At 61.7% G+C, this 23,599-nt stretch overlaps 1 protein-coding gene across 1 annotated transcript in view; it reads left to right on the forward strand.

Moving 5' to 3' along the window:
- The window catches only part of FBRSL1 (fibrosin like 1), a 91,212-nt gene that overhangs the window by 19,977 nt on the left and 47,636 nt on the right, over positions 1 to 23,599 (forward strand). Inside the window, 2 exon segments of the mRNA XM_087423524.1 lie at positions 17,313 to 17,411; positions 19,759 to 19,794. Coding sequence (XP_087279650.1) covers positions 17,313 to 17,411; positions 19,759 to 19,794 — 135 coding nt within the window.

Genomic DNA, 23,599 nt, shown 5'->3' on the forward strand with positions numbered 1-23,599 from the left:
TCCATCTGCTACACTGATGTGAAACACAGTGTGTCTGCAAGGCGTGGGGGAGGGAGTCACGTGACTTGTGGTTGGTGGTCCAGGTGCAAGGGGCAACCCCACCCACCTGGGGCCCCTCCTCTACAGCTGCTAGGAGCAGGCCCTCAGTGGGAGTGGCGTCCTTGCCGTCACCCTGAGCCCAGCTGGGGTGGGGCGGGGAGACTGGGTACAGGGTCTTTCTCCCGGAGCATAGGGTTCTGTCCTAGGTGTTGGCTCAGCACTGTAGCTGCTTTCCTCTTCGGGGCTCACTGGTTTGCGCCTTCTTTTCAGAGAGGGGTTCTTCTTGGTGTTTCACACTCCACTTTCAACTCCCTTGGGGATTGGGCTGCTGGTGAGGGGGCAGCATGTCTCAGGGGCCGGGGCTGGATGGGGGGTCTACAGGCACACCTGCCCAGGTGGACACGTGCTCTTTCTTCCATGCAGGTGTGCTCCCCAGAAGGGGGGCCGCTCCCAGCCAACCACTGGGACCAGAACGGCCCGGCCCAGCACCAGCAGCAGCTCCAGCCCAGCCAGCCCCAGGGGTCACTCCCAGCCCCGTGTCAGCGCTGCCAGCCCCGTCGGGCTCTCCCGGACCCCGGGCAGCCCTGCCAGCCCCAGCGGCCAGTCCCGGGTCAGCGTAGCTGGCCCCAGCGGTCACTTCTGGGCCCGAGACAGCCCTGCCAGCCCCGGCGGTCACTTCAGGGCCCAAGTCAGCCCTGCCGGCCCCAGCGGCTGCTTCCAGCCCCAGATCAGCACTGCCGGCCCCAGCGGTCACTCCTGGCTCAGCCCTGTCGGCCGCGTTGGGCACTTCTAGGCCCCAGGCAACGCTGCCGGCGCCTGCGCTCCCTCTTGGCCCCGTGGCAGCGCTACCGGCCCCTGCGGTCCCTCCTGGCCCCGTGCCACCTCTGTCGGCCCCTGCGGTCCCTCCTGGCCCCGTGCCACCTCTGTCGGCCCCTGCGGTCCCTCCTGGCCCCGTGCCACCTCTGTCGGCCCCTGCGGTCCCTGCTGGCCCTCTGGCACCGTTGCTGGCCTATGTGGTCGTGTGTGGCCCCATGTCCCCATGGTCAGCCCAGCAGGGTATCAGGACAGCGGTGCCAGCCCCCACAGTCGCTCCTCATGCTGCATCCATGCCACCGGCCTACCAGCTCACTCTCAGGCCAGTGCTGCTGCCCCCGGCAGGCGCTCCTAGCCCCATGCCAACCCCGAAGGTCCCTCCTAGGCCAGCCCAGCCGCCCCCGGCGGTCACTGCTGGGCCTCAGTCAGCCTCAGCAATTAGTTGAAGCCCCAGAGCAGCCCAGCCCCCCCAAACCTTCACTGCTGGGCCGTGGACAGCCGTGCCGACAAAAGCGGCCACTCCTAGGCCCAGAACAGCCGTGCCGAAGAAAGCGGCCGCTCATGGGCCCAAAACAGCCTTGCCAGCCTCTGCGGTCACTTCTGGGCCCGGGTCAGCCCTGCAAACCCCAGCCATTACTCCCTATCCCCGAGCGCCCATCGCTCCTGGGACGGCCCCCCCCACCCCGCCGACCTCTCCTGGGGCTTCCGAGCCAGCCACGGCGCTCCCTGCTGGACCTGGTTCGGGCCCGCCAGCCCCAACTCTCACTCCTGGCCCTGGGTCGTCCCTGCCGGCCCCTGAGGTCAGGACGGACTCGATCCTCCACCCCCGCAGTGGCCCGCCAGGCCCCATCCGTGAGCCCTGGAGCCTGATGCCTATTTTCCAGACCACCCAGGTGTGGCCGCGCAGGGCAGGGCCAGGGCCGAGGCGGCCTCACCCTGCAGCCTGAGATGCTTTGCCAGACTGGCCAGAGGCCTCCAGACAGGCCAGGCTGTTTGCGATTGGAAACTGAGGCTCAGCAGAGGCGAGAGCCTCCCCGCAGGGCCGCCACGAGACTGAGGCCTGCCCACACCAGGAAGAAAGGAGAGGACCCTCAGCGTCTTCCCGCCCCCTGCCATGCCTGCTTCCACCGTGCCCGCTGCTTTGTGACGTGCACACCCCTGGGAGAGGGAGCACAGCGACCCCCAAGGGCTCGGGTTTGGGGGGGGGGGTCCCTCAGTGTCTCTTAAGTTCCCACGTGTCCTTGTATGTCAGTCTCCATACAGGCCCGCCCCAGGTGTGCTGCCCAGTGAGTGTGTGTGTGACTACATGCATGTATGTGGTGTGCATGTGTGCGTGTACACGGTATGTGCGTGTACATGGCACGTGTGTGTGTGTGATTTGGGGGCGTCCAGCTGCAGGCCTTGCCCTCCTTGGGCCCCACCTCTCTGGCCAGTGTGTGTCCCCTGCCCCCAGGCAGAGTGTGGGCACAGCGGGAGCCAGGCCTCAGGTCCCGCACACCTCCCCTTTGGCGAAGGGTGATGTGTGTCTACCTCCAGGGTCCTGTGACTGCGAGGAGGGGATGCTAGGGGCTTTCGGGGCCATCTGTGGTCAAGTAGGAGCTACTGGTGACAGGGAGCTCGCCCCATGACTCTGCCTCGTTTCAGTGGCCGAGCACTGCAGCAAGGGGCAGACTCTCCTGTCCACGCAAGCTCTGGACCAAGAGGGCCCGGCCATTCTCGGAATGCCCCTCCTGGCCTCCTACTTGGCCCCTGCAGCTTTCTGGCTGTCGGTCCCCCAGGATGTCCTCTGTCAGGACAGACCTCACACTACAGAGCTTTCTCTGCCCCCCGCCTCCCGTACCCACGCTCAGGGGTCGCCCATCCCTTGCCCCAGACCCTTGGCCCAGGGCAGCCGCACCCTGGTGCTCCCAGAGTCCTGGGCACGAGGCAGAAGCTCAGCTTTGACTCTCCAGTCTTTGGGGGTGCTGGGGGAGGGAGCTGCAGCCCTTTTTGGAGAGCAGCATCGGCCTTTTAGGGGTGCACTGGCCGGGCTCCTGCTCTCTGCGCTGGGTCTCACCCAGCTGTGACGGTCGCTTCCACTACGGACCCCATTCATGGAGGCCACAGAGGTGCTGCGGGTTTCTAGGCCCAGGCCTTCCCCTCTCCCCACTTGCTAATGAGGCCCTCAGGGTCCGCCCTGCAGCCTGACACCAGGAGCAGGGCCTGCAGGCATCTGTTCTCACCCAGGGTTTCCCTCCCAGAAACGCGGGGCTTATTTTTCTGATTAAAGAAAATAAAAAGTGCAGTGCCATTATTTTTATAACAGCATCAGTTTGTAATTTAATGGATGAGCGTGTGTCGTACGTGAAGTGATTGATTCCGACAAGTGGTTTTCTGCGCTTCTGGAGTTGCCTCTCTTTTATTATGGTCTGACTGAGCAGCGAGATGGCGGCCCGGGGAGGGGCCTGGACACGGCTCGTGTGCTGTGTGGTGTGGGCTTGGAGAACTCCAGCTCACCATAGTCACCCTTTTCCCTCGCTGGCAGGATTGGCACCTCCTGACCCCTCATGTTCCCGTCTTCTCTTGTCACTGCTGAGGGTGGCAAGGATTCAGGCCCCCCGCCCCCCGGAGCCCTCCTGACCTGAGAGGCATTGTGAGCATCTTGGTCATGGTCCCCGTGCGTGCTCAGGTCTGGGTGAGGCCCACGGGCGGGCTGGCCAGGGCTGGTATGGACAGGTGCAGCCACTGCCTCTAGGCCTTTCTGCTCTGGGAGTATTGGCAGTGGCTCTTTGGTGCCACTTAGTGGGGTAGACAGACCTGACAGGGTGCCGGCCGGCAGAGAAGAGGGTGGAGACCACAGTCTCCTGGACTGGGCCCGTGGGGTCCATGAGGCCAGGGCCTGGGGCCGCTCCCCATGTGGAACCAGCACCCCCATGGGTGAAACCCACGGTGAGCATAGGGTGGGGGTGGGGCCTTGGATCCCCCACTGTTTGCTTCGTGATCGCTTGCTGAGGAAGGGGTTCGGGTTCCATCTGAGCCCAGAGGGGCTGCAAAGGCCCGCATGACCCGCTGTGGCCACGGCTGGCCTTGGGTTCGAAGAGCTGGGACCCTGAGGGTACACTGTACTTCAGGGAGGCACCAGCTGCCATGGGGGGACCGGACCATGCGTGCCGTGTCCTGAGGGACCGCTGCCGACTGTGTTGCCGTGAAGAAATGCAGGTCCTGCGTGGCCAGATCTTTGATGTTTCTGAAAGCAGCTGGAAACCTACATTTTTCTGTGGATTTGGCAGTTTTGAAACAGTGAATAATTCTAATTTTATGAGCCATCTTGCTGGCCAGAGGGGCAGCTGTGTGGGCCTTGTGTGGCCTAAGGCAGAAGTTCGGGCCTGGGCGGCTGATCTGCCCCCGAGGCCAGGGGTGTGGGGTATGGCCCCCCCCATCACGGGGAGAGTGGGGGCTGCCTGGCCTGAAGAGTGGGGTTGGAGTGAGTCTTTGAGGGGTGTGGTGGGGGTCTGCGGGAGGCCTCATGCTGCCCCAGAGACCCCTCGGATGGAGACCAGACCCTGAGTGCCGTGTTCTGCTGGGGCATCCCCTCCTCTGAGCCCTGCAGCACCCCACCGCCCGCCCTGCGCAGGCCCCTGCCTCCACTTCTCCATCTGCAGGCTGGGCCGTGGGGAAGGAACACGAGCCTTCGGTGCCAGAGCCCCTGACCATGACGAGTGAGGACGACGGTGCTGGTGGTTGTGGTTTGTTGTTGGATGGAGGAGGGGGTGTCTGTGTTGGTCCCCTGGAAGGTGGCACCGAGACGGGGTTTTTTGTGCAGGTGCCTCCTCAGGAGACCCCTTGAGATCCGCCTGGTGGAAGGCGGGCAGCCCGGGAGGGGAGGGCACAGGCGTGGGTGACCCATCGGGTTCCCAGTCCTTGGAGGGGTCCACCTCCACCTGGGGCACCCAGTCCAGGCTGGCAGAGCTCGTGGAGAAGAGCTTGTCTGCTGCCGTGCCACTTCTTCGTGTGTGTGTGCTTGTGGGCCTCTGAGCAGAGAGGTGCTCTCTGGGTGGGCCTGGCCCCGACACTTCAGACCAGACCTGCCCCTCACGTTGGAAACACCCCAGAGGATGAGCCCTCTACCCACCGCTCGCTGAACGAGGATTCTATCAGCAGCTGTGTCGCCGGGCAGTGTTCCAGGCAGTGAGGACCAAAGGTTCCAGGCAGTCTGACCAACGCGGATCACCCCAGCCCCGGGAGCTCTGCTCTTGCCGAGCGTGACTCAGGCTGCGTGCGTCCGGCTGCACTGACATTTGGCTGGACAGGGAAGCCGGCCAGCCCTCCTCCCCTGGCCAGAGGCTGCAATGATCACAAGACATCCCCGGCAGCTCACCTGAGCGGGGTAGTTCTAAGGGAGATGGTGTCCGTGTCCAGCCGCCCACCCTTGCCTGGGGGACCTGGCAAGAAGCCTGTCCCAGGCCTGGGTTTGGGGGGCCCGAGACAGAGCGGCACCACCCAAACCCCTGGAGGGGCCCCAGGGACCTTGTCAGAAGGAGGTTCTGACCCTGCAGGCGAAGCTCAGAGCAGCGTTTGATAGGACTTGATGGGAGTCACACGCAGGATTGTAGATGCTCTAATAGCCACATTAAAATCGTGAAAAGCAGAGACAAAATTAATCTTAATAATATACTTTAACTCCCTATATTCAAAATAGTATCATTTCAACATGCAGTCGGTATAAAAATTACCAGTGAGATATTTTGCTTTTTTTATACTGAGTCTTGGAAAGGCAGCGTGTATCTTACAGGGATGGACCTTCCTGGTTCACGCTGGCTGCACGTCGGTGCCCAGGAGCCCTTGCCTCAAAGCAGGCGATGAGGCCTGGGGAGGGTCCGGAGAGACGTGCCCCTCATGAGTTCTCTCTTCTCACACTTGCTGCTCTGGTTGGTTTTCTCATTCTCACGCTCAGCCAGTCCAAGGTTTGAATCCCCACCATTGGGCCAAGCGCGCGTCAGCCCAGAACCTGCCCTCTGAGCCGCAGGCCTGCATGTCCTGTGCCCTGGCGCCTCCATCAGGTGCCACAGCCCCCTCACTGAGCACGGACAGCCAGACATGGGGCTCTGATCTTCCCCTCATTTCAGCGCTGAACCTCAAGTCTGCCTAGGTGATGGGACCAGAGACCGAGTCGTCTTCATTGCCCTCCGCCACCCAGGCCAGTCCTTTGCTTCCACCTTCTAAATGTCCCTCTGGATGGGGTTTCATTAGAAAATAGTTCAAAGCAAATGAAAATAAAAATTCATCATTAGAATGTATGGGCTGCAGCTAAAGCTGTGCTCAGGGTGAGACCTGCTCCCCGTGCTGGTTTGGAAAAGAAGGTGGGCCTGAAATCAACGACTTGACGAGGCTTGAGGGGAGGACTGTACAGCTAAAGGAGGGAGGAAATAATGCAGATGGGGCAGAAACTGATGGAAACAGACAACAGGAAAAATGAACAAAGCCACATGTCGATTTTCTGGAAATGTCGACAGTACTGAGTAATGTCCAGCCGGCTGGATCGAGGAGAGGAGAGAACACAGAACCAGCATCAGGAACGAGAGGAGATGCCCCTCGGGAGCTGCGGGCCTAGAAAGGGAGGGGCAGAAACCATTTCATTCCAGCAATTCAACAGCTTAGGTGAAATGGACACATTTTTTGAAGAATACAGCTTACCCAAACCGACCTAAGCTGAGCAGACGGTCTGCCGAGTCCTGTGTCTGTTCAGGGGACTGAGTTTGTGATCTGGGCATCCGTGTCCGTGCCAGCCCATCGCTGCCCCACTGGCCCACCAACCCCACGGCCTCATGACGCGTCCTTTCATGGCTCTCCTAGCAGCAGCTTCGGTGGATCCCTGGTCACCGTGCTGACGTCACTACACCAGGAGGCAGCATGTTGTTATTCCCCTTTTCCAGATGAGGAGACTGAAGCAACAAAAAAGCGGAAGCTGAGTGACTTGCCCAAGACAAATAGGGTGACGCTGAACCCAGGCTGAGCGAGGATTCAAACCCAGGCGGATCATTCTGGAATCTGCCCTTGACCTTGACCCCTCCCTGGAAGACAGCATCGGCAGCCGCCCCTGGCCTGCCCTCTCTTGTCTCCCTGCCCGTCTGCGGGGGGTGAGGTTCCTCTAAGGAGCCCATCTGAGCATGTCCTTCCCCTGCTGAAAGCCTCCTGGAAGGTGCCCTGCCCCCTCACGGTGGAGTCCTGACTCCTGGACGTGCCCCGCGAGGCCCTCTGTGGCCTGCCCCCGCCTTCCTTCTGGCTGACACCCTGTGGTTCAGCTCCCGAACCACGCCACCCACCTACCTGCAGGCCCTCTCCCCACCATGCCGTGTGCCCTCTCAGTCCCCTCTCCCTGGTGTGGTGACTGCCCCGTTTCTCATCTGCACCCCAGCCAGGCCTTGTACCCCGTGCCTGGCGGAGTGCTGGGCCACTGAGGCCTTGGTAATGCTGAGGGAGAGAGACAGAGACAGAGAGAGTGAGAGACAGGGAGAGGAAGAGAAGAGAGAGGGAGAGTTCTGGACGCTCCGTGTTGGCCCATCCATGCTCTCGCCTCGTCTGTCTTGCCATGTCAATACTGTGTGCCCGTTTGGGGGTTTTCTAGTCACTAACAAGACAGTTGCCAGACTGGGCTGGGCAGTCCCTCCCAGAGGGACCCGGCCTCTGCCAGGTGAGTGTCCTGGTGGGGAGCTGGCCTCAGCTCCTCAGGGCCTCGTTCTTCTCCCCTGTGCAGTGGGGTGATGACTTTCCTCCCTCGGAGTTTCAGGGTTGGTGAGTTAACTGGAGTGAGGTCTGAGCTGCACTGGTCCTGGCTGCCCGTGGGAACGTCTGGCTCCTGTTAAAGTGAATGGTTTCTCCCACCTCCACCCGCCCTCACGCCTGGTTGTAGCTTGGGGAGCTGGCGCATGGGGTTTCCTAGGCCACTCCGAAGGCCTCCCTGCTGCACTCTGCGGTCCTCCCTGCCGTGCCTTGTGGTCCTCCCTGCTGCTGCACGATCCTCCCTGCTGCTCTGTGCGGTCCTTCCTGCTGTGCTGGCCTGGAGAACCGGCCTGGGTGTGCTGCTTCAGCTCCTCTTCCAGCCCAGGGGTGGCTGCCCGCCCGCTGCAGCTGTGCCCTCCAAGGGCAGTTCCACAGTGAGGAGCCCAGGCTCTGCCGCCCCACATCCACTCTCAAACCCTGGCACCGCCTCCTACCTAGTGGCCTCGAGCAGCTGACTTCTTTCTGGGCCTGTTTCCTCATCTGTAAAATGAGGAGCCCAGTAATACTACATGTGGCTTAGATTACTGAGACAGAAAAGAGAGTTAATTCACGTGGTACGTGCTGTATGCGTATTTGCCGTCGTATCGTGATTACTGCTGTATCTTGATTGCTCACAGAATGGTTTCTCCTGCCTCCTGGGCGAGGCCTGGCCTGGTGATGCTGGGTCATGGGGTGCTGGACCGAGACTGCCCACGACCCCTGAGTCTCCTCCCCAGACGTGACCCTCGCTTGAACAGAGTGCCGGGCCCTGCGCGGCCCGGGAGACTTGCTGGCAGGCGCTGTTGGGAGGAGGATGAAGGAGAGAGGATACCTGGGACGTGGCAGGCACCCCCCCACCTGTACTGTCACAGTTCCCGGTCAGCAAGGAGGGCTCATCATTCGGCATATACTTAGTTCTTGGAGCCTGCTTGTCAGTCCCTGTCTGGGTGTGGGGATGCAGCGGTGAACAAGACAGATGACAGTCCCAGCCCTCGTGAAGCTTCAACTCCAGTTAGGAAGACAGGCGTGACACAAGTGGAGGGATTTTGAGGTGACAACAGGCCTGCCTGAGCAGGGAAAGGGGGCTCCTTTAGATCCAGGATCAGGGCGGCCTGAGAGACAAGGAGCGGCTCCCCCCGCGCCCCAGGGAAGGGAGAAGTGTGACATCACTCTCCTGTAGAGGGACCATGGGGGAGTTTTAAGTAGTGCAGTGACATGAGCTGATTTATGATTTCAAAAACTCATGCTGGAGGAGAGCCGGGCAGCCGTGGGGACAAATGGAGGCTGTTGCAGCTGGACGGAGGTGCTGGCGGCTTGAATCAGGTCATTAGTCTTTTGGACAGATGGGAACAGTGATTGAACAGGCTGAGTGGCTCAGCCAAAAAGTGATAGAGGCGAGATGGAGCCCAGAGGACCCCCGCTCCAGCTCTGGTGGTACACACCCCCCAGAGTCCACTCAGATACACTTCTGGGCGGGGGGGGGTCACTGCTCCCCCTGCCCCCAGCACAGAGGACTACACTCAGGCACAGGCAAGGCTCACACATAGCTTGTGTCCCCCGGACCCTGCAGGCCATGCATCTCCTAGGGTGGTGGCCTCAACTCAGCCAGCATCCCTTATATCATCTGTTGTGTGTCTCCATCCATGTATCTGTCCATCCATCTATCCACTCACCCATCCATCTGTCTGTCCACCCACCCACCTACCCATCATCTGCCCGTCCACCCGTCCAAATCGCAGTGGAAGATTGTGGAGCAGTGGCAGGGTGTGGCCAGCCTCAGAGGGCAGCAGCTTGCTCCCTGACTCCATGCTGCCTGTGGGGACACTGGTCATCCCCACGCACTGCCTGAGCCCCTCCACACAGTGCGAGGCCCTGAGCTGGGTAGTTGGGGACAGAGGACAGCCGCGGCCCACTGGGCACTCAGTCTAATGCAAGGAGACGACACGCCAGCCAGCGATCCCGCTTCACTTTCAGGGACGCTAGGCACTGTGGGAGCCTCAAGGCCCTCCCCCCAGTCTGGGTGACGGGGGAGTGGAGGGAGTATCAGGAAGGGTTTCTGGAAGAAGCAGGGTCCACACTCATAACCGAGGAGGTGTGAGCCAGCCCCAAGGAGAGGGATCACCGAGTCGCTCTTTCTGGAGCCTCTGACCCCTACTCACAGCCCCGAGCACTCCCTCCTTCCCGCCGGCTCGCCCGCTAGTCTCACAGGTGGCTGCATTACCATGCTTCACCGGTAGGCGCTGCCATCCGCCGGGTGGCGCCAGCCTGAAACAGTCTTTGCGTTGACTTGAAGAGGGGTGTGTTGAGTGTGTGCAGAGCCGAGGCTGTGCGGGCAGCCTTGTCGGGGTGGGGAGGGCTCTGGACACTCAAGCATCTGCATGCTCCTGCCAGCCCCGTGCTGCGTGGGTTTGCGTACACTGTCTGCAGAAGTACCCCCTCCCTGGGCGGCCTTGCCTGTGGCCCTGCCATGAGGACCGAGGCTCCAGAGATAGCTCCTACCCAGGTTCACGAAGGACTGGATGGAGAGTGCAGACCTCCAGGGCTTAGGTGTAGGTGCAGGAGCTTGGGTCGGGGGGTGCAGGTTCAGCGGGATCTGGAAGCCCTACTGAGCCCCAGGGAACTGGGTGCCTGTTGCTGGTGGAAAATGCAAGTAGTCGGGGGTCCAGGGGGCCAGCCAGGCCTGGGGTCACACAGGGGGCTTCCTGGGCAGAGCTGCGGTTTACAGCCCTGGGGAGTGAGGGAGGGACCAGAGGGGTTGCAGGGGCAGGGGGGAGCAGGGTCCTCGGGGGAGAGGATATGGAGGGGAGAGGATTGGGGGGATAGGGGGAGGCAGGACCAGAGGAGAGGGGGTCCAAGAAGTAGGGGGACCCAGAGGGGCTGGGGGGTCCAGGGAGGAGGGGACTATGGGGGAGAAGGGCCAGAGGAGAGGGGGCCCTGGGGGGAGGAGGGCCCCTACACCCTGGCAAGGCCCAAGCCTTAGTTAGACCTTCCACTGTGAGGGCTTGGGGTGGACGGACGGGCCATCACCTGCCCCATCCGTGCCAGGCACCTGCTCCAGGGTTGGTGGAAGTCTTCGGGGCTCGCAGGACACGCTGGACACCAGGGATCTGGCTAAAGGAGTAAGGACTGTGGGGTAGGGCGCTCTCATGGACGAGCACAGCTCCGGCCTCTCAGGCCAGCCAGCAGGGCCCCGGTTAGGGCCACATGCTTGACCTTTGGCTGGGTCCTGCTCAAGGGGGCGTCTTTACCTTGGGCGCAGGCAAGAGTCACCCTGGGGGGCTTGGCAAAGTCTCTGAGACCCAGACCCACGGTGTCCAAACCCTGGGAGGCCCAGGGTCCTTAAAGCTCCCCAGGGGCACGGTTTGCACAGGGGGTTCCCTGAGAAGTTGGGGTGCTGTGAGGAGCAGGGAGTGAAGGCTGGAGTGGCCGGGAGGAAGGGACTCTTCACTGCAGGCCTGGGTCGCCGCGTAGCCCGGAGCAGGGTGTCCGGGTGTGCGCACATGCGTGTTGGTGGGTGTTTGAGTGTGGACGCGGGATGGGGCACCTGGGCTGCTGGCAGCCCCTGCTCGGTTTCTGCAGGGGTGTCGTGGAGCTGGCCGGGAGCACTGGTCCCAGTTCCCTTCCCACCAGACTGACGGTGGCCCAGCTGACTGGGGCCGGGGGTGGTTGCTGTGCTTGGCGAGCGCCGGGCCTCTGTTCCCTCCCAGGGCTTGTTCCCTGGCTGGTCTGGGAGTCTGTGCATGGCCTCTGCCACAGCCCCCTTCTCAGGATTCCCCAGGGTCTGGGGGCAGCAGCCAGGCCGCCCCCCACCCCTCCCAGGCCTGCAAGTGTGGAGGCCAGGCTGGCCCCTCCTTATCCTGGAGGCCGGCACAGGCAGAGTGCCTTCTACCTCTGGACAGGCCAGGCACTGGGGGAGGAGAGGCCTGGGGCAGAGCCCAGAGCACCAGAGCCCAGAACCCAGAGCCCAGAGCCCCTGTCTGAGCTCGTGTGTTTTCCCAGGAGCTCCAAGGGATGGCGCTTGTCTGTGGGTGAAACCATCTGATGGGGTGTGAGTGTATGACTCACCAGGGCTGCCACGTGTGACTGTTCAGGTCGTGCACTGCACAGCTCGAAGATGACCTGTGCATTTGCGGAGATGGTTTGCAGGCATGCGGCAGTCGAGTGCACTCTGTCTGCACAAGGCGGGGGGTGGGGGCTCTAGGGGTAATAGGGGCCTTGTGTACACCCTGCTTCAGTTGAGGGCCTCAGCAGGGTGGTGTGCTTGCGGAGCACTAGGGTGGGTGTTGGGAATGGGTGGGTGTTGTGTATGGTTGTGGGTGGAAGAGGCCGTGTTGTGGAGGGGATGTGGGGCCCATCTGGGGGACATTGGGCAGGTGGGGTGTGTCCTGGGCTCTCCGTGTGCCTGCGTGTCTGCGTGTCCTTGTGATGCTCGTCTCTGGAGCTCCTGGTGTAGGGCTGGGGTCCCAGTGAGCTTGCTCACTGTTGGGAGTGAGGGGTGCCTGGGGCTCCTTGGTCAGCCCCGGGGAGTCCCAGGCCTGGACGGTTTCCTGTCCCCCACGGAGAAGGCACCTGGTGTACAGCCAAGGGGGGCAGCCTGTGGGCACCACTGGGTCCCGCCTCTTGGGCCCCTTCTCAGCAGCACCCCCTGGACTGGCCGCCTACCCCTCCACACCTCCACGCCCCCCACACCCCACCAAGGGGGTGATCGCTTAGTGGAAGCACATGTTGCATGTCTGCAGCCCAGTGCCCTTGGCGGCTGGCCAGGGAGACAGACACTTTCTCCTGAGATGTACAGCAGGGCCCAGGCTGGGGTGGCCTGTGGCAGGGGGGTCACGGGAGGGGGAAGCCTGGTGATGGGTCACAGGAAGGGGATCTCCACAGGCGAGCTGCTATGGCCTCACTGTTACTGCCAGAAAGCTCAGGACCCCAGGTGCTCCTGGGATGCCCCAGTCTGAGAGTGGCGTTCTAACCCCACTGGTCTGATGGCAGTGCCCTAACCATGCTAGTCTAAGAAAAGTGTCTTCTCCCACCCTTCTGAGAGCTGTGACCTGACCCTGCCAGTTTGAGGGCAATGCCCTATTTCCACATATCCACCAGGCTGAAGGCGGAGTCCTGGCCCCGCCAGTCTGAGGGCATGTTCTGGCAGTGTGCCACCTTGCAAGAGCCAACTGTTACATGTTCGGGAATTGCAAGCTGGTTGTTCAACTGTTGGTAGCTGAAACCAGCCGTGGTGTGAGTATTTACACTGCAGAAACTGCAGGTGCGGCATGTTAGGGCTCTCCGCTCCCCCAGGGAGCCCCATTGCTCCCTGCTGTGCCATCCCCCGCTCTTCCCAATAGCCTCATGACTCGCCTCCTCGCCCTTCAAAAGTGTCACCTTCTCAGTGAGGCCCTCCCTGGAGACCCCATCCCTCTTCTCTGCTCTTGTCCCTCCTTAGCACCTGTGGCCATCTGCCGACCACATACTGGCTTCTTCTTTGTAGGCTTCAGCAGGGCAGGGACTTGTGTCTGTTGAGTTCACTACTCAGAGCAGAGCCAGCTCATAGGCACTTGTAAGCATTGGGTGGGTGGACGGATGAATGGATGGATTGATGGGTGGATGGAGAGATGGGTGGGTGGATGGTGGATGGATGGTGGTTGGGTGGGTGGATGGTGGATGGATGGTGGTTGGGTGGGTGGTTGGTGGTTGGGTGGGTAGATGGTGGTTGGGTTGGTGGATGGATAGTGGATGGGTGAATGGATGGATTGGTCGGTGGATTGATGGATGGATGGATGCGTGGGTGGGTGACTGCCTGCATGTATGGACAAATTGATAGACGAGAGAAAGGACGGATGGGTGGGCGGATGGATAGTGGATGGATGAGTGCATGGGTGGGTGGACAGGTAGATGGATGGGTGAGTGGATAGGTGGATGAGTGGATGGATGGATGGGTGGATGGGTGAATGGATGGATGGATGGATGGATGGATGGATGGGTGGATGGATGGATGGGTGGATGGGTGAATGGTAGATGGATGGAGGGGTGGATAGTGGATGAATGGATGGATTGATGGATGGGTGGGTGGGTGGATGGATGAGTGTATGGATAAATTGATAGATGGGTGGATGGATGGATGATGGGTCGATGGATGGATGGGTGGGTGGGTGAATGGATGGTAGATGGATGGATGGTAGATTGGTGGATGGATGGGTGGATGGTAGATGGGTGGATAAATGGATGAGTGGATGGGTATGGATGAGTGGATAGCTGGGTGGATGGATGGATGATGGATAGATGAATGAATGGATGAATGAATGGATAGGTGGATGGATGGGTGGATGGATGAATGAATGGATAGGTGGATGGATTGATGGATGGATGATGGATAGATGAATGGATAGATGGGTAGATGGATGAATGAATGGATAGGCGCATGCATGGATGGATGAATGGATAGGTGGGTGGATGGATGGATGGGTGGATGGATGGATGAATGGATGGGGGTGGATGGATGGATGATGGATAGATGAATAGATGGATGAATGAATGGATAGGTGGGTGGATGGATGGATGAATGGATAGGTGGATGGATTGACGATGGATGATGGATAGGTGAATGGATAGATGGGTAGATGGATGAATGAATGGATACCTGTATGGATGGATGGATGAATGGGTGGGTGGATGGATGAATGGATAGGTGGGTGGATGGATGGATGGATGGATGGATGGATGGATGGATGGATAAGGGGATGAGGGGATGGGGGGATGAGGGGATAGGTGGGTGGGTGGGTGGATGGATGGATGGATGGGTGGATGGATGGGTGGATGGATGGGTGGATGAGGGGATGGGTGGGTGGATGGGACCACAAGGCCAAGGGGTGGGCACCTGCCCTCCCAGAGCAATCAGGGCACCCTCTGGCCTGGACATGGACTTGAAGGTGCAGGGATTCTGATCTCGTCTCTCCAGCTCCAGCTGGAAAAAGAGGCATGGCATTCCTGGACCCCAGGCATAGCTGGCCAGCAGCATTTCTGAGAGCTAAGAAGCAGGCAGGGCCACAGGACAGCCAGAACCCAACTTGGGCTGTTTGGGGTCCTGACATAGGATGTCTGATGGGATGGTGACCAGCCATCCCAGTGTGTTTGGGATTCGGGTGGTTTCCAGGACACAGGACTCAGTTTTACAGGATTTTCTGGAAAATGGAGCTTTCAGAACTAAAACGAGCCACCTGAGGAGGGATGACAGACCCTAGCCTGCCCCTCCTCCAGGACACCATGAGAGTCAGGATAAGGTGTCCGCACTGGGGCCCAACTCAGAGAGGAGACAGCTTGTGTGAGTGTGTGAAGTGGAATGAGGCATCTTTCCTCCTCACGTTTCAGCTGTGTAGGTTGTAGTTCAACCCCTACTTCCTCTCCTGCCTTGTTGGGTATCCTTGTGCAGTGAGCAACCTGCACAACTGTACATGGCAGCCGTGCACTGGGCCTTTCCTGTCCTTGCAGTGTCTCTAGGTCTAGCCTTCCTCTTCTCAGGCAAGGATCCTGCCCTGAGGCCGATCCAAAATGCTGTCCCCCAGCAGTGAGTGCGTGGCTTGTGGGGGTGATTGGCAATGATCAGAGCTGTGGGCCTCAACTGGAGCTGCACCAGAATCCTCCAGAGGGCCTGATAACACATGGTTTGAGTTTCAGATTCGGCAAGTCTGGAGTGGGGCCTGAAAATGTGCATTTGCATTCCTAGTAAGCTCCCGGTGCTGCTGCTGCTCCAGGCACCCCAGTTTGAGAACCACCAGAGTAAGGCACTTGGCTTCTTGCAGAGGCTCCCCCAGCAGGGCAGTGAAGAAAGTCCCCCAGGCGCCTCCCTCTGCTTTTGGTGACGCTTGCCATGGGGCCCAGAGGCAAGACAGGCCCATGCAACGGGTGACAGCAGTGACACCTGGTGGCTTCTCGGTGCTGGCTGAGCAGCACAGAATGAGTGAGGCTGGCGTCCCAGGGCCCGTGATGTGGGGTCCTGCCCAGGGTGGACCAGCCCCGGGCGGGAGGGCGGGCCGAGGCCTGGGCCTCCGTGGGTGTGGCTGGCCCGCCTCCGGGAGGCCCCGCCCTCGCCGGGGCCCCGCTGGAGACGCTGGGTCTGCATCTTCTCCTTCACCTCTGCCAGCCGCACAACGCAGGGCCCGTGGCTTTTGGGGGCTGCACCCCCATCTTGGGGCCTGGGGTGGCCCTGAGGAGCAGAGGCTCTGAGGGGCTGCCTCGAGAGGGGCTTCTGGCTGAGCCCGCCATGAGATCTGCAGGAGGGGCTCAGGCCAGGAGGGGGTTCCCCGAAAGTCAGGAATATTCCGGAGCACAGCCCGTGCGCCTCGCTGACCCATCGTGTCCTTTGGTCCCAGTCAGAGTCTCTGGGCTGGATCAAGCCGCTGGACGTGGGGGATGGGGCCGCAGGCTCTGGCCTTGCTGACCTGGTCGTGGGCAGGCTCTGGCCTTGCTGACCAAGCTCTGAGTGCATGGGCACTGGGCTGTGAGGCCTGGGTGGCCGAGAGGAGGCAGGATGCTCGCACGTTGCCCCACGGGGACGTTGGCAGCACCAGGGGCAGGGGTCCCTGGGTGCTGGGCTGTGTGCTGGCTGAGCACCACGACCTCGGTCTGCCCTGAGGAGTCGTCAGACACACAGACAAGGTGTGGGCAGTGTGTGCCCAGACATCGCTGTCATGGACGACAAAGCTGCAGGAACATTCCAGAACAGGGAGGCTGGGGAGACAGGAAGGTAGTGGGATGGCAGACCCCAGTGGGTCCTGTGGATAAGGCTGGGAGGTGGCCGAGAGCTGACGAGACCCAGCCACGAGGCCGCCGTGGTTTGGGGAGGAGATTCCCTGGGCGCAGGAGGTCAGGGTCGGGCTGACACGCGTTGCCTCCCCACAGCTTTGTGAGGTTTGAAATTGTTTCCAGGCACAGAGAAGAGTACCAGCAGGATGCTGAGTCCACTCTCTGCATGGTCGCTTAACCTCTCTGGGCCTTGGTCTCCTCCTCGGGGAAGCCGGCACAACGTGTCTGGTCAGGGCTTTTGTGTGAGGAGCAGAGAGCTGAGGACTGGCCCACGGCGCAGCCAGGCCTCCGGCAACACTGGCCCGTATGTGACGTAGCAGCAGCAACCCTATGGGGTTGCTGAAGGGAGTGGACGGGGGACCGTCCACTCCCTTCTGCAGATGGCAGAACTAAGGCACAGAGAGGTTGAATAATGGCCCTAGGTCACACAGCGGGGAGTGGCAGGGGCACACCCAGCTCTGCAGACCTGGCAGCCCTGACTGCCCACCCTGGGACTGTGGTGGAGACTGAAGGAGGCCTGTGTAGGGAGGGGTGGTGAATTGCCCCTGGCCTGTCTTGGCGGCCAGGTGACCGGCTCCCTGGTGCAGTGGGCTGGGCGGGGTGGCCCACTGGCCTTGTCCCGCCCAGGAGTCTGGCTCGAGGAAGGGAGAACACAGCTAACGGCAGTTTTATGTCCTTGTGTGCCATTTGCCCTTCTGGGTATTTCTTCCCTTTCTGGGCTGTAAACGGCTAGCTCTGCCCCTCCTGGCCCCTCTCCGAGTTTCAGCCCAAGGCGCTGGGGTAGCCTGGGACTGGGTGGGGGTGACCAGGTGGGGTCGGGTCAGAGTGAGGAGCCTGACCCTGGCTGTGCCCCTGCCCGCCCTGCAGGCAGGGCCACTGCTGCAGAGGGGTCAGGTCTGTTTGCTGAGCCCGTCTCTCCCTGTCCCCAGATGAAGGTTGCAGTGTCCAGAGGGGGCGACAGTGACGATGACAGCTTCCATGAAGCCCCCAGCTCCCAGAGGAGCAGCTCTCGGGACCAGCTCAGTGACGTGAGTACCCTCGCTGGCTCGCTCGCTCGCTCGCTGGGGTGGAACGTTCCTGAGTGCCGGGGTGACCTGCCCCCGACCTTCAGCAGACACTGCAAGCCATTGGCTTAGGGCCCCCAGAGTCTCAGCAAGTGCTTTGTGTTCGCAATTAGCATTTTGCCTTCATTAAAACGTGATTTTTCACTAATTAGGATTTCCCCATTAGGAGGGCTTTAAATGAGGAACACGATTAGGCGCTGGCAGGAGCCCAGGGAGGAGGCCGAGCTGGGGTGAGCCCCTCCGTCCAGCTAGGGGCAGGCGCGGGGCGGGAGGCCACGGATGGGGATGTGGGCGGGGAGGCAGGGCTGCAGGGAGGGGCGAGCAACTCCCACAAATGTGTTTATTAGAAAACGGCAGTGGGAGGTGCTTCGGGAGGGCTAGTGGGTCTCGGGCTGCAGGGAACGTGCTGGAAGCCTTGTCGGCTCAGGCGGGGGTGGGGGTGGGTGTCCGTTGGCGGTGGCCCACGTGGAGGTGGGGGAGGCCCGCTGAGGCATGAGCCAGCCTGAGTCTGGGCACAGGCCTCAGTTCCTGGAAGACTGGCCCCTGAGCTCAGGTTCCTGGGGGCGGGAGGGGGCCTCAGGCCCGGGTGGGGTGACCCAGACAACACGCAAGGGCTGCCACTTGGGATTTGGCCAGATGGGCGGGCTCGGTAGCCCTCCAGGGCTCCTGGGTCTCCCTCCCCACAGGGAGGTTTCAGGGCCCAGAGCTTGGAGGTGGGGGGAATGGGGCAGGAGAAGCAAAGCTAGGAGTGGGCACAGGGCGTGGGGGGGGCGGGGCCCTGGAGGAGGGGGGCCCCAGAGGAGGGGCCCAGAGGAGAGAGGCTCAGGGGGAGGCGCAGCCCCCAGAAGAGGCCTTTGTCTTCCTTGACCCCCAGCTGCAGAAGTGGCCGCAGAGCGGAGACGGGTCTTCCGTGGGACTAAATAGGAGGAGTCGTCTCATTATCATTTAAATGGCGGCCGGGGGAGCAGCCTGGCGGCAAGGCGCAGGAGGGCCTAATTGTCTGGCCCCCATCTTGCTGCCACAAGATAGGAAGGATGCTGGTAATTGTCTGGGGCCGGCTGCCCCAGTCCCAGCTCCTCTGATTGCTACTGGGTGGATGAAGAGGATTCTGGCACAGCACAGGCAGCTGTGAGGGCACAAGCTTGGGGGAAGTTAGGGCACCCACCCACCCCACTGCAGGGCCTGGGAGGGGGCCCACCAGGTGAACTCTGCTGGCCGTGACCCCCAGTAGCCAAGCTGGGACCTGGCCTGGGTCTGCCTGGGGAGGGGAGGGGTCCCCTAGCCCCAGCCAAGGCTGGATGGGGGTGTTCTGTGCAGAGTGGAGCGTCCCGGCCACAGTGGGGGGGCCCCCACTCCCCCTGTGGTCACCCACCCTCCCAGAAGAATCTTTGCATTGGGGCCTGGGTTCCCACCCAGCTTTGGACCCTGGTCTGTGGGTCCCGCACACCTCAGACAGGTCCCCCCACCCCACCCAGCCCGTCACCAGGTCCTGTCTGCCCATGGTCTGTCACAGCAGCTCTCCGTCCTCTCCTGTACCCCGCCCCGCCAGCTTGTGCCTCAGGGCTCAGCCCTGGGAGCTTGTGAAACTCCCAGACCCACCTCCTAACTGGGTTCTCCCATCAAATCTGAAATGCCCATTCGAGCCAGAGGGAACTGCATCAAGCACTGTTGGGGTCACCCTCACAGGACCTCCCGGGGTGGCCGCTGGTCTCCAGGCCACAGCTCGCCCTAACGTCATAGGCCCTGAGGTTACCTGTCCAGCTCCTCCTCCAGGAAGCCTTCCCCAAGGTCCCCCTGGACCCTGTGACCCTGGGAGGCCGGTGGGTGGCAAGGGGCAGGCCAGCCTCCCCTCCGTGTGGCTGCGCATAGGTAGAACCAAGTGCGGAAGATGGGCCTGGCCCTCTGGGAGAGGCCAAGACCTGGCCAGGGGCTGAGCACCCCCTGAGGGGACGTGGGGGCTTTCCCATCTCTCTGTTGGGCTGGGCCGCATCTCCTGGGTCTCAGAGTGAGGGTCCTGAGTACAGGTCCTCAGACACGGCCACAAGGCTGTGAGGGGCTCCGTGAGGCTCAGCCGTGTCCTCTCTGCGGCTGCAGTCCTGGCCCCAATCCGCGTGGCCCCAGCCTGGTAGTTCCAGCAGAAGGCCCGGGAGTGGTCTGATGGGCCTCTCTGGGGGCCACGGCATCTGCACCCAGGTTGGGCGCTCCAACTGCTCAGGTCCTGGGCTGAAGGGGTGGTCCTCAGAGGAGGGGGTGGTGTCGGGGCTGCGACCCTGTTACTGACTGTCCTTCCTTCCTTCCTTCCCTCGCACAGAGCTCGGCGCAGGCGGTCTCCGGCAGAGGCTACTCTGTAAGTCTCCCACCCCTGTGCTACCTCCGGCCTGCATGCCCCATCCCTCTGGAGCCCCCTACCCTCCTGAATGCTGCCCACCCCCCCAGGCCGGAGACCTCAGGGTGGTCCTGGCCCAACAGCAGCAGACTGGAAGGGGGGTTTGTATAGGGCTGGGCATGGGGCCAAAGCAGGTGGAGATTTAGAGGGAGTGTCACGCCTGGGGTCCTGCCCATGGGGGAGACAGGCTGGCCCTGCAGCCATGACCGCCGAGGAGTGGGTGGCAAGGTGAGACCCTCTGCCTCTGGGTTCTGTCAGGCGGCACTTGGAGTTGGGGGTGTGCCGTGGGTGTGGAGCAGCCACCCCCCAGCGCCCTGATGCACCCACACCACGCTCAGCTGGCCAGAGCCTGTTGTTCAGGCTGGACACTGCATGAGACATGAGGCCCTGGCTCCCAGCTCCTGTCCTGGCCCAGGGGCAGGAGCGAGCCGGCCTGCTGCAGCCTGAGACTCCAGCTGTGCGGGGCCACCCTCCCTGCCCCCAGCCCCTGCCCCCTCCTTATGACTTTATTTCATTTCCTCTTAAGTATCAGGAGGAATGTTAATGACACCGTAAAACCCAGAGCTCCATAAAAGCCATTTCTGCAGATTTACGGCCGATTCGGCTCGTTGGAGGGCGGAGGCCTGGGCTCCGCCCGCCTCATCCTGCAGCCCTGATTTACTGCGAGTTCCGGGGTCTGAAGGGCTGGCTCCCTAAATCACAGCAGCTTTTTACAGGGTGTGTAATTAACCCATTAATTCCCTGGGTGGCAGGGACAGCCTGGATCCCTGCCCCCCTCAGCTGCTCTGACCCCAGGGTCTGTCAGCCCAGCCCGTTCTGCCTTCTGGTTCTACCGGCGTCAGGCAGTGTCTTCAAGCCTTTGACCTGGAGGGCGGGACACTTGTGGGCTGTGGTCCTTGGTGCCGGCGGAGGGGTATCTTCCTGGGGAGGACTCTTGCCCTCCTCGGGCAGCCTTGGCACGAGCTGTGGCACGGGCAGCCTTCGTGCTCTCGTCCGTCCTTGCAGTGGTGGTCAGCGGGCCTGTGCTGCTCCTTCCTCCCACGGGTCGGGTGGCTCCCACACGCCGACTGCTCCCGGAGTTGACCATGTGGAGCAAGCAGTGCTCTGTCCAGGCGCTGTGCTGGGACCCGGCTCCAGGGGAGCAGGGCAGGCAGACCTGCCGGTGTGGGAGGCGGCCGGTGTAACGCGCTCTGTGACGCAGATCGGGTTGGAAATTGCTGGGACCGTGACGGGGAGCCCAACAGGTGGGCGGAGAGACATGTGCCGGTCCTGGAGCGTCCCCCAGGCCAGGCCCAGGGACGCCCCCTTTGGCACCTCTTGCCATGTCTGGGACCCCCAAGGTGGCTGGGGTCTGTCTGCCTTGAGCTTTCTTGCTAGGGCCACCGGGACGCCCTTCTGCTTCCACATCGCCCTGCGTCAACCATGATCTCCCCAAAATGCTGCTCTGAATGTTTCCTGGAGAGGAGCCCGTGATTAACATGCCAGCTGCTTAACCCCCACGGCTGCTGCACGGGAGCTACGGATGGTGGCAGGGAGCAGCCCGGCCTCCTGCTCGGCCCTGGGGGTCCCACACAACGTCTGCAGATGGCCCTGGGTGTGCACACTGGACTCTGGCGTGTGCAGACGTGTTCATTAGGCCCTGGCGTGAGCGGCTGTGTCTGCTGGTCCCTGACATGTGCTGACGGGCGTTGGAGGGCGTGCATGGTTGACCTGGCCTGGGTGGCCCTCTTGTCCAGTGGCGTGGGGTTGCAGAGAGCCAGGCCCTCTCAGAAGCAGAGGCCAGGTGGAGGCCGTCTGGCCCTGGCTGGAGGAGCTGGAACCGGCCCAGGTGACCCTTGCCCAGCAGGAAGTGGGGCAGGGCTGGGGTAGGCAAGTGACCCGGCTGCAGTCCTGCAGAGAGCTGTGAGCTCAGCCCAGATGTCCTCATGCACCGGGTCCCCCAGGGCTGCATGGAGCTGTGGGCCCTGCCTGCCAGGAGGCTGGGGGCCGGGGACCAGCTGGGCTCAGGGCAGTGACCCCACCTCCAGATCAGGACTTCACCATGGGGTCCACAGACGCACGGGTGCACGCACTCAGGTTGTGGCTACCGTGTGCGTGTATGTGCATGCGCACATATGTGTGCGTGTTCCAGGACGGGTCAGTGTGGCGTCTGCACGTACCTGCCCTGCTTGTAGCTCGAGTGTGGCTCTGTGAGAGAGGAGCATGTGCTGTGTGTGGACACGTGTCTGTCATGTGTGTGCCTGTGAGGGGGTGTCTCCATGCGGCTGTGGTGGGGCTGTGCACGATGCGCCTGCTAGTGTCATGCGTTTCTGCTTGGGCTGTCAGTGTGCGTGTCTGTGGATGCAGCACATGCGCATGTGTGTGCACGTGGGAGCGTGCATGACACATGTGGAATCTGTGTGTGAGTCTGTGTCTAGGAGCCTGTGTCGGGTGCAGCACGCTGCATCTGCGTGTGGATGACTGAGTCTGCAGGCGTGCCGTGTGTGTGACCCGTGGTCACAGGGCGTTGCATGTGGGTGGGTAAGTATGCCCCTTGCCACCTGTGTGTGTCTGCACTTGGGGCCTCAGCCCAGCAGGGGTTGCGCCCGTCCTTGCCTCTTCCCAACAGCATCCCCGCGCTCAGTGACAGGGGCGTTTGTCATGTGACTTGGTTTATAGACCGTACTTAAAGGGGTTTAATTTGCTGAGATTTATCCCCAGCAAATCCCCAATTATTGCTCATCTTCAACAGCTTCTGTCCCAAAAGCTCAGCGCGGCCTCCCCAGCATGCCATCAGATGTTCGTCAGCGCCATAAAATTAGTTAGAAAGTAATTTTCTTAGTTTGGCTGCTTACAGCCAAGGACACGAGGATCTGTCTCCTGCTGAGGCCGGGGGCTTGGGGGTTTCCTTTGTTAAAGAGAAATGAGGATCTAGACGCCTGCTGAGGCCGGGAGGCCAGCCCACCCTCCCTACCCCAGTGCGCAGAGTGTTCTGGAAGCGGCCAGTGCCCACAGAGGTGGGCGACCTGTGATGAGCCGGGCGGGTCTCAGATGGCCTGGGGCGTTGGCTCCTCTTGTCCTCACGGCCACCTCCAAGGTGGACGATGACCCCCCAACCTCTAGATGAGGACATCGGCTCAGGGGTCAGAGAGCCCACTGCGGGCACCCACTGCCAGGAGGGGCCTCTGCTCAGGGCCGTGCTCCGAGCCAAGACCCCGGCAGGCAGGCCTCCCCACTCTGGGCACACCCCTGAATCCCGTGGTCCCCTCCTTCCCAGGTGTCCTCCTCAGCCCCAGTCACCATCAGGAGGAAGCCCAGCCTTCCCTCCTCCGCGCCCCCCCACACCCTGGCTCCCTCTGCCTGGCTCCTCCCAACCCCTCATCCCTCACGCCCAGGTCTTCTCAGCTGAGCTCGCACACCTCCTCCCCTTACCTTGGTTTGGGCGCGTCAAGGTGTGAAAGGAAGATGCTTTCTTGGTCCCTCCTCCTTCAACAAGTACTTGCTGAGTGTCAGCTCTGCCCCAGGCTGGAAAGGAACCAGACAGCAACGACTCTGCCTCACAGGCACACGGTCTAATGGAGAAGGTGGCAAATAAAGCAAATACGAAGTGTCCCTACTCGGAGGTGGTGGGCTCACGGAGGAAAGGCGGGAGGGAGGGATGAGAGGGCAAGGCAGGGGCGCCAGTTTACATGGAGGCGGGAGAAGGCCCAACCATGTGGTGACGCAGAACAGCCAGTGCAAAGGCCTTGAGGCGGGAGGTCCACCACGTGCGAGGAACAGCGAGGGG

Source organism: Ceratotherium simum, chromosome 35 (assembly GCF_057802395.1).
Source record: "Ceratotherium simum simum isolate JZ-2026a chromosome 35, ASM5780239v1, whole genome shotgun sequence".
In the NCBI taxonomy this organism is placed as follows: domain Eukaryota; kingdom Metazoa; phylum Chordata; class Mammalia; order Perissodactyla; family Rhinocerotidae; genus Ceratotherium; species Ceratotherium simum.